This window comes from Diospyros lotus, chromosome 5, assembly GCF_014633365.1.
Source record: "Diospyros lotus cultivar Yz01 chromosome 5, ASM1463336v1, whole genome shotgun sequence".
Lineage (NCBI taxonomy): Eukaryota > Viridiplantae > Streptophyta > Magnoliopsida > Ericales > Ebenaceae > Diospyros > Diospyros lotus.
In genome coordinates this window covers 37,897,545-37,914,081 of record NC_068342.1, presented here as the reverse complement: position 1 = coordinate 37,914,081, position 16,537 = coordinate 37,897,545, and the positions used below count along the sequence as shown (strand labels likewise).

At 37.7% G+C, this 16,537-nt stretch overlaps 3 protein-coding genes and 1 non-coding gene across 4 annotated transcripts; all 4 read right to left on the bottom strand.

Annotated features, from left to right (window-relative positions):
- Positions 1 to 1,247: 1,247 nt before the first annotated feature.
- On the bottom strand, positions 1,248 to 2,754 carry LOC127801253 (peroxidase 10-like). Its single transcript, XM_052336190.1, has 4 exons — positions 2,463 to 2,754; positions 2,179 to 2,370; positions 1,925 to 2,090; positions 1,248 to 1,831 (listed from the first exon to the last, which is right to left on the bottom strand). The coding sequence occupies exons 1-4, from the start codon at positions 2,703 to 2,705 to the stop codon at positions 1,416 to 1,418; spliced, it is 1,017 nt and encodes a 338-aa protein (XP_052192150.1). The 5' UTR covers positions 2,706 to 2,754; the 3' UTR covers positions 1,248 to 1,415.
- Positions 2,755 to 4,534: 1,780 nt separating this feature from the next.
- TRNAI-AAU (transfer RNA isoleucine (anticodon AAU)) lies at positions 4,535 to 4,608 on the bottom strand. Its single transcript has one exon. It is a non-coding gene; the product is annotated as a tRNA-Ile (tRNA).
- Positions 4,609 to 5,465: 857 nt separating this feature from the next.
- On the bottom strand, positions 5,466 to 9,480 carry LOC127802482 (la-related protein 6C). Its single transcript, XM_052338317.1, has 10 exons — positions 8,935 to 9,480; positions 7,691 to 7,772; positions 7,496 to 7,590; positions 7,317 to 7,388; positions 7,147 to 7,226; positions 6,976 to 7,054; positions 6,801 to 6,848; positions 6,633 to 6,701; positions 6,408 to 6,530; positions 5,466 to 5,948 (listed from the first exon to the last, which is right to left on the bottom strand). Exons 1-10 carry the CDS (start codon positions 9,241 to 9,243, stop codon positions 5,691 to 5,693), a joined length of 1,215 nt encoding a protein of 404 aa, XP_052194277.1. The 5' UTR covers positions 9,244 to 9,480; the 3' UTR covers positions 5,466 to 5,690.
- Positions 9,481 to 13,593: 4,113 nt separating this feature from the next.
- Positions 13,594 to 16,299, bottom strand: LOC127802359 (myb family transcription factor EFM-like). Its single transcript, XM_052338118.1, has 5 exons — positions 15,672 to 16,299; positions 15,334 to 15,572; positions 14,825 to 15,227; positions 14,310 to 14,386; positions 13,594 to 14,175 (listed from the first exon to the last, which is right to left on the bottom strand). The coding sequence occupies exons 1-5, from the start codon at positions 15,889 to 15,891 to the stop codon at positions 13,888 to 13,890; spliced, it is 1,227 nt and encodes a 408-aa protein (XP_052194078.1). The 5' UTR covers positions 15,892 to 16,299; the 3' UTR covers positions 13,594 to 13,887.
- Positions 16,300 to 16,537: the final 238 nt, after the last annotated feature.

Sequence of the window (16,537 nt, the reverse complement as noted above, 5' to 3'; positions counted from 1 at the left end):
GATCACTGGCTCCCTTCACTTCTCTAAGTTTTCATTTTCTTTAGTAAGTAAAAACTTATGCTTTTATACTTTTTAAGTATAGACCAGTTGAAATTAATTTTATTTTAGTTGCCCACTAGTTTTAACCGTTTCAAGTAAAAAATAATATTTTTTTAAAAAAAATACTATTGACACATTATGACTTACGCTTTGTACTACACAATATAAATAAAATGTCTAAAATATATTTCACTTAAGATGGTGAAATGGGGCGCATGACTAAAATATTTTTCACTCAAAGCGGTACGACGACGGGAGGTGGTGAGGCTCGAGAAGTATTTTTGTTATTTACGATGTATTGTGTAATTCAAGGTATAGTCTAAGGGTTACCAATAGCATGGTTTCCTCATTTTTCCTAAAACTTTAATTTTAGATATACATCCAAGATTTAACTCAATTGAAATGCATTTTACCTAAGATTTTAGGGTCGTTCATCACGTGATCTATGACATAATTGTGCTTTCTTTAGGTTCTCCATGACTATGAAGCTATCCAAGTAATCGTCAAGCTTGAACTAGTTTTTCCTGCAAAGACAGAGATTGGAGTCTGATCAAATGAATCATTCGATATTTGAATTACTCATTACATTTAGAAATGAAGCCATAGTGATAATAAATACATTAGAAATATCATACCTAAATACTTAATATAGGTTAAAATAAGGTCATGCGGATGGCCATATGTGATCTTTTAAATAGACTGGAAGAACTTATTACGGGCATATAGCCTTGAATCTTGAGATGATCGCCCTTGCGTGGCCCTCGTCACTTGTGCTCTCAATTTTAATAGATGAGGTAAATCGTAGGTGGAGGTTTTGCTTTATTACGTAGGATAAAGAATTGAACCCATGACTTACTGGTACGAATTTCAACTTATCATGTTCCAATCACTTGACCTGTATGCTTAAACTGAGCATAGCCTTGAATCTTGGTGCTAGTTTGGATTGCCTTGGACTAAGCTTTAGGTTAGGGCCAACCTCTTCCTAATTAAAAACTTGTCGTCAGATTCTAGTCTATTTCAAGTAGGTTAAGTTGATTCTGTGTTTATCACATGATTAAGTCAATTTTAAGGTTAAAATTATGTGAATAATGATTCAGGGTGAATCCACACTAACCTATACAAAATCCGAACCAAGGCACACAAAAGTATAACGATGCAGTCTTTTAAGTAGAAAATCACGAATATGGGTCCTTATCACATGATCAGTATTCAGGGTAAGATGTAAGATGATGACAATTACGATCATAAATCAACTGTAGTTTTGGGAGGAAGAAGGAAGCAACTTACAAGGACAGCAGTATTAAGTTGTTATTATTTAATTATACATAGTGAGACTAGTAACGTCTACAGTAAGCATACATATAAGAGTAGGTTAATTAGTTAACAGAGCCACACGTCTTCCTAATCTCCCCGGCTTGGCCGGTAAGAACCCCAACGCCGCCGAGCTTGACCATGGATGCTCCAAAATCTCGATTGAAACGAAAGGGGATCGTGCTATAAGCATTGACCATGGCAGCAGTGGATGGGTCCCCCATCAAGGCCTGATCTGATTCGAGGAGCCCTGAGTTGCTCACTAGGTTCTTGTAATAGGAGTTGTCGAACGTATCTGGGCTCCTAGAGTCCAGAGGAGCAAGCTTGCTATTGGATGCAGCTGCGTTGTTGTTGGGACAAGCTCTCCTTAACACTGAGAGGAGCGAAGAATCCATAGCAGGATCGGGCTTGCCAGAGTTTTTGAAATCGTACAGTCTGCTCTTGAATGTGAAGCACTGAGCAAAGCCAATGGTATGCGCTCCTGTGCGACAGACAAACAGTAAGTTGAATTAATTAAACTCATAAGTTGATCTCACAAATCATCAGTCAATCTTAATTATTAATTAGTACCCACCTGAGAGAACTACTACATCCATCAAGTCAAGACCCTTTGATGCAAACCTGGCAGTGATGTTTTGTAGAGGGTCAAACGGCGACGGTATCTGTTCATTAGCCGCTTTCTCACTTGCAGTCAATCCATCCCGTCGCCCCAATGGAACAGGCCAGGAAGGCCCTCCTGACTACAACCGGACCAAGCACATCAACTTAATTATAGAATGGCAGCACTTAGACGACTGAATATATAGAGCAAAGTAATTCTCTAATTACCACGACAACAGCTTCTCTAGCTGCAAGGGTCAATATGTCCGCGCATGAAACAGTTGAAGGGCAAGCCCTCTCCACATCTGCCTTTATCTTGTCGATCACTTGGAACCCTCTAGCCGAATTGCGGTTGGGCACAGCATTCTTCTCTCCCTTGAAATCTTTAGTGTCATCGAGGAGGATAGAACCGTCACAGCCCTGGGGGGGCGCACGTGAACAGTAATAACATTAAAACAAGCTAGTTAGCTTCTTAAGAAACTTGAAGAAATTTAACTTGGAAGACAAATTACATTTACAAAACAATCGTGAAAGTGCAGCCGAAGAAGAGATGCAGCCATCCTGGTGTCATCCTTCAAAGCTGCCGAAACACCAGACCTGATAATCATGGGCAACCCAGGGCACGACCAATCATAAAAGCGGTAGTCAAGTCGGTAATCAAACGGACCAAAAGGACCAAAAGGGAACGGAGGCGCGTAAATTGTTTGAGAGACGAGTGAGAACACGAGGCAGTACTGAAAGGCCTTCAAACCCATTCTTCTTCAATGCCAACAAACTGATAATCCTAATTACTAACTTGCTCGCCAATGCCATCACTTACTACTTATATACACTCGGAAACAATCCCGAAAACTCAACTTAATTAGCTGCTGCTTATTGGCTACTACTCTTAATAGTGGCAGTGCCACTATATATATATATATATATATAGTTGTGATTACACTGTCATGGCCATGTCTGCACGCATTACATTTGTTGTCTACTAACATTAAGGTGATCAGAACTGAAAGACATCATTTCCTTTGTCTTCCGTAGCCTTTTCATTTTTATACATGCTAACCGAACTAAGAGAATACCCTTCCAGTCAGTGAGTGAGAACCCACCCGGCATCATCTACCAGAAATGGACTTCTAATTCAAACTAAGTGTTTCCTCTATAATATGGTTTCAAGATTGTTGCTTCAATCAACTTGACTGTGTCAATACTTAATTAAACTCACAGGGCTTGCAGGTAAATTATCTACAACCCGCAGTTGTGTTTTTTAACACAAAAATGTGGGGATTTTTCCTAATCTATAGAATCAACTTACCAGTGGCATATATACAAGGCTTTGATTAATCATCCCTATTTTTTTATTCGAAGAGCTGATGATGAGGAAACAGCGATTACAGCTTTAAGATGTGGGGCGGCAATAATAAACAAGTAGCTAGCAGAGAAAGGTTATATAATTGTAACATAAAATTGACAGAGAATTAGTCTCCACCAGTATTTGATGTGGGAAAGTTTATTAATTCTAATAAAGAAGTGCAGGCATATGTATAAGTTGGATGCTTCGCTCATCTTTACAAAGTGGGAATACACGTGTTGTTAGATGCAAAGCAATACTGGGTTTAGATATTTGAGCAAGCACTGTGAATGTATAGTGCAAGGGCCATTTAGTTGCATATTACAATACAGTGATAAAAGAGGAGATGAACGAACCTGTTCAAGATGATTGCTATAATAATAATAATAATAATAATAATAATAATTAATCACAATCAACTTTATATGTAATGTTGTTATTTGTTGCACGCTGTTAACATGTTCTTTGTCGTGTATGTATATTGTCTTTTAATTTAAATAAGTATGGCCACATCATCATTCTCTTTGACTTAAGATATTATCCCAAAAAACCCTCTTAATAAAAATGATCATTTAAATATATTTTAAATATTATAGATAAGGTTAAGTATATCACGTTTGACTAATTTATTAAGGATAGAGAAAATCTCTAATGAGATCGGAATATTCTTAAAAATCAAGAACGTTTCTTATGATTGGATGAGACAACAGCCAATCTTAACAAATTGACTTTTCAAGTGTAAAAAGTGACATGGCATGTAATTACAAAGGGTGTGTTTGATTGGAAAAAAAAATATTTTTCAATTCCATTACACTCTAAATTATCTCCTAATCAATTTGATTTAAAGTTTTAATAATTTGCTAATTTAGATATGAGATATCTTATTTTAGAAAGATCATCGATATATACACATGTTCTCATTTTTTTAGATAATTACTCTTAGTAATACTCAATTACTCATACATTTGATTTCTACAAATAAGATAAATCACAAATAGATCTTTGATTTTTACTTAAACTAAGTATCAAACTTATAATCTACTAATACTAACTCAAACATATTACTTGTTTATCACCACATGTTTTCATTTATGGGTTGGGACAAAATACCTATTATTTTTGCTATTATTGGGAAAAACAATAATATTTAGTGATGAAAGAGCAATTACACAGAGGGTGAAGGAATTATTTAGAATAATAGTGGTATAAAAGATGAAAGAAGAAGTTAAAAGTTCAAAATGGCCCATGCAGGTCTCGAACCTGCGACCTTCGCGTTATTAGCACGACGCTCTAACCAGCTGAGCTAATAGGCCTGTTAGTATCTTGTATGGTTCTGACTCTTCTTGTAGGTTAAATTTAACGACCTATTCGCTCTTCTGTGATCATTTTCCATTCTTTTAACAATTTAATAATGAAACTTTATATTTATATATCTGTGCCTTTATTGATTGGAAGTAAACTAGAATTACTAAATGCAATATGATTTGAACACTTGTGTTAATAAATGAGCGTTGATAATCATGTTAACTCATTCAAGTATAGCAGAAATTATTATTTTACCCACTCATCTATATGGTTGATTGACTTAATTAATTGACTAAATCGACATAATTATCATTTATCTATATAATTTTTTTAACATAAAAAAAGATATCCAAAATAATAAGATAATAGTAAGAAACTAACATGCAACCAAATGGAACAATCACGTTGCCAATTACTTTGTTAATGTAATTTTGAATTACTTTAACAAAAACTTTATAGTTATAAATCCGTTTACCATCAAAAGTCTTTGCAAAGATAAAGATGCAAAGCTTCATAATCTACTCATGACTTCGATTGGCACAATCACATTGCCAATTTGGACAGTTGAATGTAATCAAAATTGACATTGAGGTCCTCTCCTTTGTGGGCCCTGAGGAACACCAAAAGGAGATCCAAGGAGATGGCTGCTGGCCGCAAAATCCCAGAGTCCTAAGATGAAGGTTCTCTTCCTTTCTCTCTTTCAGAGAAGAGTTAATTATCATCTTCCCACGTATATATTTGTATCAAAACAAACATATGAAGCACAAGAAGCAGACAGAGAGAGAGAGAGAGATGGAAGTGCATTCATAAAACAACCACTTTAACAGTTAACCAAAACAATGAATGATCAAATAGTAATGACTAGTGTCATTAGCATTGACATGTAGTTGCATACATCTAGAATTATTGTCAAAACTGATCTTCTTGATCATCCGGGAATGAATGAGTACAAGCCGAGAGGGTCCGGATTCAATTATTCGCTAAACAACTGATTTCTCACCTCTTCAATACAACTATCAGACAGTGTAGAAAAAGAGTATTTTCTAGCTACTAGTAGTAGTTGGATAACAAAATTGATCAGCACCACCGATCACACCAAGCTCAGACTGCCCAAGACGGAGGTGCTTAGTGGCTTCCCTCGTCCCATGGTGAAGCCCCTCGTTCCATCTGGCATTCTCGGTCCTTTTGTAATCTGTTTAGCTCGTGCATCGAACTGGATGGAGCTGCTTGTTTGTGGAGATGGAGCAAGCAAGCCACGGCCATTGTGAGACTGACTTTGAGTGCGAGGCCGGGACTTCCCCCGCCCTCTACCGAATCCTTTCTTTGTTCCTGATGGATTGTCTTCAGCCTACCAATGAGTTTGACATACAACAGCATCAACAAACACATGCCTTCAGTCTCCCACTAAGGATACCAATGAGTTTGACCATAAGGTAATAAACAAGTTTTCCCTGAATATAAGATTTCTTTTTCATTTTCATCGAGTTTGAATCATTAGCATTGTTGGAGGCAGCTAACTGAGGCGCACTGAAGTCAAGAAAAATTCTGAGACACACCAGCATAATGGACAGAGGTTCTACCACATACAAAGAAAAGGAAAAGAAATTGAGTTCCCAAATATTTTAGAGATCAAGGAAACTAGTTTAACAAACTATTGTGCCCAACCATGGACTAATGGGACTCAGTGGATAAGTCAGAACAATCTTCAATTGCAAGTATGGATGGTATCAGACAATAACGACCGTAATGTAATAAATATATGGTAAGTACCCGTGCTTATTTACATAAGGCAGAAGAAAAAACTCACATTGTCTTCAGCCAATTCTGGGCCATGAAGCTGAGAAGAGTCCCCTGGTGACTCAGAATGCATCTCTTCATCATCCAAAATCCCATCAAACTCTGATTTCCTGCCCTTTAGAACAGACTTTGGCTGGACATTCACAACAAAATGTGTATGAAAATCTTCAGGCAAGCAGAACATTAAGAAATAGATACTACAGAGGAAATTCGGATTCATTCCAATGTTACATACCGAGCATCTAAGCAGCAGCCTGACATGGAGGCCTTTCCTCCAGTTTCTTTCATCATTTAACTTCTCAACCTGGTGAAGTTAGCAACATGTTAATATTGCTGCAAGGTGGGGTGAAGCAAACAGAGAAAGACTATGTATTTAGAGATTCAGATGCTTCAATCTACATACGGCTTTCTCAGCTATCTCAGGAGTCTCGTATTCCACTAGCGCATGGAGCTCCATAAAGAGTAAAAGAAAACAGAAAGAGGATAAATAGATAATGCACAGAACATGAGCAAGCAAAACTTCTTAGAATAGTCTTCTGGCTTCTCAAGAAACAGATTAAGGTTGAGATTTTTTGTACCTTGTTACTGACAACAAAACTGCTTTTGGAACGCAAAGAATTAGGCTCCTGGGGATGGCATATCCGAATGGTTTTCACCCTGTTCATATCACAGCAATTTCTGTTGGTACACAAGGGGAACCTTCCACGAATGTGTATCATGTCAAATGGAAAAGCAGAGCAAGATCCAACCTTCCAACAACACCGAATACTTTCTCAATGTTATGATGCGAGTGATCTTCAGGTAGATTCTCTGCGACAACAGTGCGGGACTACAAGAAAGAAGAAAAATGCTCTAGATTATGCAAAAAGGACTTGAAGAAGCACTGAAGGGTCAGCCGAGCATAATAAAGAAAATCTACCATCAGTTCCTCTCTATCTTTTTCAGTGAAGAGGTGCCGACGCTTTACCTTCTTGCTGTCACTGGATACAACCTTAACAATATCAAAACATGAATGAAAATAGAATTTTAATTAGCCTCAAGAATTAAGCCTTTCATCTAGGATAAGATATCATAGTACATTGATTTAAATAAACTTACAAGAACAGAAGAGGACTGGAGAGCTTGGGCGAGTAGGTTGTGGTTACTAGTAAGGGACTTGATTTTCTTGGTAGATGCAATAACAGATATTGGAACTGTGCAGTGCCAACATTCATAGATCAAAGTTATTGAGCTCGAAGTTAGAAACAAACTCTTGAAGTTAATGACCACAAAATAATCTCTTATAATCCTTACCATAACCTTCAGGGTCCTTATTGACATGTTTTGACAAAGATTCATTTGCAAGCAAGCTCATGTCACTTAGCTGATATTCAACCTGTCGGACACACAAATCCTCTTTACAACTCGTAAAGGTGCTCATATGATAACTAGCTCTCCTCCAAATGAGCCACAAACTAGTTTCTTAGGTTCATTATATACAAAGAGGGGCTTATCAGATAACTGGGTGTCCTCCAAGACAATTACCTAATTAGTTCAACCAGGTTATGATGTCGAAACATTAAATCCAAATATAAGATTTTCTTTACACTTGATGAGAAAACAGTTTCAAGTGAGTCCTTTTTAGCCTGAGTGAGTTGAGTTTACTTGAGATAGGGAAGATCTCCGATGCAAGTGTACCCAAATCAGGTATGAAATTGTATGTACAAGTTATGGTTGGAGTGAAAAAGACATGAAAAGCAGAAGAGGAAGGGTCAACATGAGCAAAATATAACATGGGACTCATTGAAAACCTGGAACTGCCTACCAGAAACAAGAAAAAGGACCTAGCGACAAAGGATGCCCATAGAATATCTATGTTCAATCCCTTACGTTGTAAAATTCTAATGCTTCAAATAAGAGTCCAAGAAACGTGTCAACTATGAAAAAGATAACAGTTTGATTATAATTCCTATCATTTGGAGCATAAAGCAGAGTACTCATTGTTTTAGCACCTCTAGAGAAATCTCTTACATTATCCAGAAACAAGATTCTTGGAAGTGGGTTTCCCATGTGGATGAGAGCATCTAACAACCGTGGGTTAGACCCAAAATAGTGAAGGCTCCAATGTCATACTGGAAGTATAACATGATAAGGTGGCGAACAAGCAACAAGAAGGAAAGTAGCTTTTGTTTTGTCATTATCCACAATAATAGAATTAACATCACATTTCACAGTTTTTTATTCGTGCAAAATCCTGCAAGCATGGAACTCCATCATCTTAATTTGGGTCTGCAAAAGCAGGCTGGGATGCCGATATCGAAGAAGTAAAATACAAAACCAAAACACCAAACAAAGAAAAATGAAGGCCGAAACCTCCCAAGATTGAATATTTTCAAGATGGCCCAGGAAAACGAATCAGCCACACTGGATCACTTACGCCATCTCTAGACAAGAAAATCAAGACAGGACAAATCCAAATTCACGGGTGTTGTTTCCAAGAAATGAAAAGAAGAGCGTCATCAAGAACAAAAAGACAAACACAAGAAAACAAACAAGACCTGCTTGATGATCATTTGCTTGAGATCGTCGCTGAGGACATTCTTCGGACAGTTGGGGACCGCGACGGCCGAATCGGAAACCAACCGGAACGGCTCCTGATCTCCGACGTAAACCCAATCGGACCCGCCGGTGCCGCCGAGAAAATGGAAGCAGGGGTAGTAGTAGCCGGAGATGGGCAACTGGGCATGCTTTCTGGGGACGAATTCCGGCGCGTGGGCATTGAATTTGAAGGAAACAGACCCAGAACTGGCTTTGGCGTCCTGTTCTGAAGGCTCTTGAGGCTTCTCCTCGGGCTGTGCTTGAGCCATCTTAATCTCTTGCTTAATCGCTGTTGTTGTTCAATTCAATGTGTGATTTGTGAATTGAATTCTTTTGATTTGTTTCTCTAAAAGTGAAGATCTCTTGGCGGAGGAGTGTCGTTGGAGCGGGGAAGTTGCAGATCTCTCTCCTGAAGTTTAGTGTGTAACTGTAAATTGAGATTGAATCCACTTTTCCCGCTCTCTCTCTAACCAACTTCTTACACGTTGACCGTTGCTCTTCCTTTTGACCGCTTCCTCCCATTTTTTTTTTTTCACTTTTAAAATATTACAACTCATCTTATATTATTTTTTTTAATAAATTTCAGTTGCTTAAATATGACTTAATTTTTGTTTATCTCAACCTATTCATAAAATCATGCCTTAATCATATTGTTAATATATTAAGATAATATTTGTTAACTAAGATACAGACAAAAAAAAATAAGATATGAAAGGTATTTTAGACAAAAGTAATTATGTTTTTCATGTTTATTCAAGGTTGTGAGGCGAGGTAGTGAGACATATAACTAAAATACCCCTCACCCAAGGTGATAAGACATGAGGGGTATTTTAATCATTTGCGCACGTGTGTGTAGCCCAAAGTATAGCTCTTGATGTACAAGTAGTATGGTTCTTATTAAATTTATTTGACGAGTCTTGGAAAAGAAGTCACGTGATTTCTTATTTTAAATTTTTTAGATAAATTTATCTCTTTTCCCTCTAGATAAATTTATCTTGGACCTTTTAAATAAAAAAAAAATGACGCATATGTCTTCTAGTGCATTTCAAAAAATTTAATAAAAATCTTGAAATGCTTTTCAACTTTAACTTGACCATTCCATATCTTAGTCCATAAAACATTATAAGCTTATCTCGATACAAATTTATCTTATTCATTTTAACAAATACTACTTAAGATAATTATATTAATATTAAAATATTTGAGGCAAATCTTTGACGTACTTGTAAATTGATATTTTATCTCTTCGCTAGTCTTCACCTTACCTTTATGAGCGAATTATGAGTTAATCTTATGTGATGTTTAATTAGAGTACAATTACACTTATTGACGAGCCTTACATGAATTTGAAGATAAACAAAGTTTGGGAAACTCAATGGATTCTCAAATCCATTGGGAGTTTAATAAATATTGAAGTGTTTTTAGTAAATTTTAACAATTTATAGTTAATTTTTAACATTTAATTATTAGTATTTAACCATTAACGTTTAATGAACCAATGAGACATTAACACATCACTTGAACTAAGTTTACCGGTTGCTATCCAAAAAAACACACACACACACACACAATAATCAAATAAATTATTTATCGACTTAAGTTAATTTCAAATCATAATGAAACAAAAGTAATCTTATTATCGTACTAAAAATTATCAACGATTATAATTTGCTTAAAAAGAAACAAAAATTAAACTATAATGGCCAAGTGCTTTTTTTTATCTTAATTTAAAATATTTTATCTCTCTAATATTCATCAAAAATAAATAAGAAGTGAAAAAGTGAAAACAAAATTAATGGGCTATGCTCAATGAATATGGTCCATTCCAGCCCAAAAAGGGGATGGGTTTTAGTTGGCCATTGTGGGCCCAGCCCATGATTGGCATGTCCATAATTAGAAACCCCCCAAACAACTCTTTTATTTTTAAGAAAATTCGAGGTGTTCGAGCTCAAAGACATTGGATAGAGTAGATTTCTCACAAGAAAAAGAAACATAAAATAATATACGTCTCAAACTCATTAGCTCGACTCTAAGCAGGTTTATGGATTGAGTCGAATTCTATTTTGTATTAAGAGATCGAGCATAAACTTAATTGATTTCATTAATGAATCGGACTCAACTCAACTGTTCTCTTTAGAACAAGTAAGAAGCTCGAATCATAAAAGAGATAAAATCGTTTTCTCATAAAAGTTACATAAGAATAAGATGTATTATGGCTTCATAAAGTTATAAAATTTTATGTTATATTTTTGGAAAAATAAAAGTAAGATTACATACGACAACATACACGATACTTTTCGAATCCCACAAAATAAAAAAGAAATCTCTTACACTACACTTAAAACATCTTTTATCGAAAAAGGGAAATATGCTTTTCTTTGATTAGGAAATCCTATTGATGTTAAGCATTGTTTGTGGCCTTCGCGAGAGCCACATGGCAACCAATTTTTCTAGCACCTTTGTTTGTTTGGGTTTCAAAAAACAAGTAAATTAAAGGCAAAGCTTTGGGCTTTGAGGTTGATTGGTAAAAGATGGAAGTCATAAAGGCCATTGCTTGATTTACTGATTAGCAAAGGATAAAAGCCTTAAAGGTTCCTCGAAGTAAATAAAAAGCAAGATCTTCCACCAACCACCACCCATAAATATATATATATATATATGTATGTATGTATGTGAGCTAAACTAATTTTCACGAGAGTGCCAAACAAACCCTTGGTGGAATTGGTCAATTGAAGTATGAGGGCATGAGAAAGTGTGTATTTTTTATTAGGTTTATGGTAACTAGAATCACTGAAAAGTATATAAATAACGTTTGTTAAAATAAATAAGATAAAATTTTATTAAAGTAAAGTTAAAATATTTTTTACACCAAGATATAAAATTATTAAGTTTTTTGAAATGCATTAGAGGATATAAGTATCATTTTTTTTTATAAGAAATAATGTGATTTCTTTTTTAAATATCATAAAATAAATTTAATAAATATATTAAAAAGGATAAAAATCTAAAAAATATATAAATAATTAAAAAAAAATCAAAATCATCCATTCTAACTTTACCACAGAGGTGAAGTGGATGTAGTAGTAGTATTTATGATATGTTGGGTTCATGCATTGGGATTGGACTGGTTACCTGTGTCACACACACCATTAATAATATTCTCTTGTTTGATCTGAGTCTCCACTAGCAAAAGAAACAGAATCATTGTTAATCAGTCCCATACACTTGAATGAGTTTTACCAAAACAAACGTTAAATTATTGGAGGAAGCCCAATTAGAGAAGGAACAGATAGATAAGGGCTTCCATCATTTTCACTCAATCCATTCACCAAACCAAATTAGACTAAATTTAAAAGGAGGGAGCTGTCAATGTGGGGCTCCCTCTTTTATATCCTGTCTACAAGATTCTTTCTCCATTATTTTGCTTCTGAAAGGGACTCCTTTGTCTTGTACTTCTTCTCATCAACAACAGCCAGATAGTCTGCCTGTTTGGATCCATGGAATTCCCCCTCTGGGCTGGCTTAAGAGAACACCTTTTGAGTTTTAAAAATTAATTACATTAATTTAAACTAAATGATATTAAGATATAGGAGATGATGCAGGTTGTAATTTAGTAAGTAAAATCATGTTAATCTGTGGGTGGGTGGGTGGGTGGGTTGCCAGACAGGCCTGCCTGTGTTAGAATGTCAAATGCTTGGAAGAAAAGGTGAAAGGAGAGGAACTTTACAAAATATTCCAAAAGGGATAAGCCCAGATCTTGTCTGATCATCCTTGCAATATTAAAAACAGCCTCCTACAACTACTACTGTTACTGCTACTGGTACCACTGTTGCTTAAGAATTGGAGAATTGACTAATCATTTCTTCAAACCCCAGCTGGTGAACAAAATTTGCAGCATCAGTGAGGTTAGATTCCACAAATGATTCCCCTTTGGCCATGGCCATGGCCATGGATGGACATGAGCTGGCATGCAACCAATTCCCACTCATTTCAACCACAAACAACAAGCTTGCCTCTGCACCACACCACCACCATCGCCATGTGAAACACAATGAATTTAAGGAAAATCATGTCTTCCCCTACCCCTATTTTTATTTCTTTTTGTTTAATAAATGAATATTTCTGGACTGATGAGATGAGATGTGATGTGATGTCCACGCTGACGCCTTTTCAATTACGGGTTATTTTGGTGAGTGGGTGTTTTCCTCTTCAACGTAAGACTGAGTCGCATCACTGTATGAAAATTCTGCACAAGAGTTGGATTGCACCAGAAGGAAGTGCCGGTTTAGGGAGTGTGTTTGTTCTTTGTTGATAAGATACTCCCTTCATCCACGAGCTGTATCATTATTATTCTGTATAAAGAATCTGTGCAACATCCACCCATGCCCTCTGACAAAGATGGAATGTACTAGAAGAAGACCGTACTGGTTAAGCGGATTACCTGGAAATTTTCTCTGCAAATTTTCTGTCCAAGAAAATGCAGGAAAGGCTAAGAGGGGGGCCTTCTCCTTCTACCCATGAATTCTGAAGAAATTTGTTGAAGAATTAAGTGACTTGCAGATATATATAGAATAGATGATGTTGAAAACCTGGGCAATTCTCAAGAAATTTATGACATATAGTTGAGAGATGTGGATATGTTCATATATTCTTTAAGCCGAAACTGATAGATAACAAAAAGAAGAAGAAGAAGAACTCTCCATTCAAGACAAGACAGGAAGGAAGGAAAGATGGATGATAAGAATACTAATCCTGCAAAAATTTCACAGCCTCTCTACAGCTCCCTCTTTATGTATAATGTACTACTTAGTGTCAACGACTCCATGATTTGACTCAACTCAACTCAACTCAACTCCTCCCATGCAACAGTTTCTTTTGTTTATCTGCAAAATTCATGGTGGATTTGGGTTCTTCTATACATCATCTTTTCCAGGTTTCTGAATGTGGCTTCTCCAGCCATAGCTCTCTGACTTCTCTTCTTCTTCTTCCTCCATGCTGTCCCCGCCTGTTGTGGACGTGCCCCCACCCGCCCCGGCTAACTGGAGAGGACCCTGTGGAGAACCCGATTGCGAACTACTTTGCTTTGATGATTCCCCGTACTGATCGTGTGGCATCCACAAACCTCCCAATATGGCCACCGATTGATTTGCAGCAGGAGTGGATGCAGTAGTTGGGAGTCTTCGGGTATGAAGCCGGTATTTCTGAAACCACAAGAACAATTAACACCACGCTCGAATCCGGAATCTAGTATAGATCTGAATTTTACAGATATGGCAACACTCATAAATGAAACTGAAAATGAAAGAACCGAAAGGATTGAGTATCCGGCTCATACTTGCAAATGACTCTTCACTTCGTCGTTAGTGAGCCCATCCACCTGCATAAGCTCTCGAATCTGCTTTGGAGTGGCCACTGCAAAGGTTCAGGAGAAAAATTCAGCAATCGTTCAAATACCAACACAAAGCTCATCCACAAATGCAGGGAAAACAAATAATTGGAATCTCAAAATTATATTTTGGAAGATTCATTCATTAGGCTTTTCCATGACCCCTCTTCTTTCGAAACTTGTTTCCAAGAACACAATTTGAATCTATCTAGTGGGGTTAATCGAAAGATTAAGTTCTTCTTCCACAGAAGAACAGATAATTGGAGAGTGGTACCACAATCGTTCCTTTCCTATCAGTGGGATTCATTGAAAGATCCAATTTTCAAGTAAGGATAACTCCAAATTCTTCAATCAGAAACCAAAGCACATATAGAGAAAGATAGATAGATAGATACACAAACAAATCCATGATGTACATTGAATTTTTCACGACCAAAATCAAGATTTGAGGTTCAAGTTCAGACCTTGTGAACCGCCAAGCTGCTGCAGCGCGTTGACAAACCGCCTATGCAGCTCCGGCGACCAACACCTTCTCTGTTTCCGGGGAGTCTGCTGATGAGGCAGCTGAGGTCCAGCCCTTAAACCCGAATGGGCATTCGGGGTACTGGAGGAACCCCCCCTATTAGCACTGGTTTTGGGACGAATACTACTACTGCAGCTAACTTCTCCCCTCGGGTTCTTAATCCCCGGCGTCAGAAGCGACAGCCCGGGAATGGGGAACTCCTCCTCCTTGTTCTCCTCCTTCTTGCCGGGCATAGCTGGGAAAACCGAGCAGCCCTTGAACGGCATGAATGCCCTCAATCCATTCCCCTTTTTAGCGGACTGAAACGGATCATCGCCCGCAAAATCACACTCCTCTCCAGCTCCCTTTTCATCCAAACAAAATAACATTACATAGATCAGTTGATTACTCTTTTCAAGTCAATTATTAGCAACGGATTCGTTTGTCCAATTGCGGAAAATTCGATTGTACCTTGATGAACTGCGGCAACGAATTCATCTGTTTCTGATTTTCGCGTTTAGGATCGGTGGTTTTGTGATCGTCACTGTTCCAGAGCTGCACCGAGCTCATCCAATTCATCTTCTCCTTCTTATCCTCGCTCTTGTCGTTGTCTCGATCACACTTTCTCTTCAAGGGGATGAATTCTTCCAGCACCGGCTCGACATTTCTTGCCCTACACTTGACCGATTCCTCCTTCAAAGTCCCAATAGCTGCAACAAACCAACAACCAATCAAAAATTACAAAAAAGAAAAGAAACGAACGAAATGATCCGCCAAGAATCGGCCAGGGATTATTATCCATCACAAACCATCGGTGAGGAGGAGCATGCAGAGGGGGAGCTCGCGCTTGAAGGCGTCGATCTTGCGCATTTCGTCCTCCAACCTGCTGACAAAATCGTCAATCCTCACGAGACGGTCCGAGGCGCTGCGGATCGCGGCCAGCTCAGCGAGAAAGTCGGTGATCGTTTTGGCGACGTAGGTGGGCCTGATATCCAAGCTGAGTTCCGGCGGAATCGAACCCATTTTCATACGATCCTCTCGATTCTTCTTCTTCTTTCTGCTAATCGTTGTTTGCAGGTGAGAAGCCCACACCCATAGAAGAAACCAAAGATAGGAGAGAGAGAAAGAGAGAGGGAGAGAGAGAGAGAGAGTGATGAGGATCTAGGAATAGATGGACAGACAGATAGATATATGTGAAGTTGTATGTATATGCAGAGAGAGAGAGAGAGACAGACAGAAAAGGGTAGAAAAAACCGGAATCTGCGGTTTAATGGAGAGGAGAGAATCGGAAAGGGGGAAGATTCTGTTTCCCAACGCCGGGTTTCGACAGATGAGGATGAGGAAGAGGAGGTGGAGGTGGAGGAGGAGGAGAACCAGAAGAGATAGAGAGAGAGAGAAAGAATAGAGAGAGAGAGAGAGAGAAACAAAGCTTTAAAAAGTCACTTTCGGGTCGTCGCATATTCAATCTGTTCGCCACTTATCTCTTCCCCTTTCCAAACCTATCTGTATTTCTTCTCTCCAAATGTCCGAATTACCCCCTCCCATCCCATCAATTCCAAATCTCCGCGTATCTCTCTATTTGTAATTTTACCACCTTTGTTTTATTATAATCACACACTACATGTCACGTCAACCCATTTTAGCTACGTTTATTTTAGATGAGGGTATTTTGGTC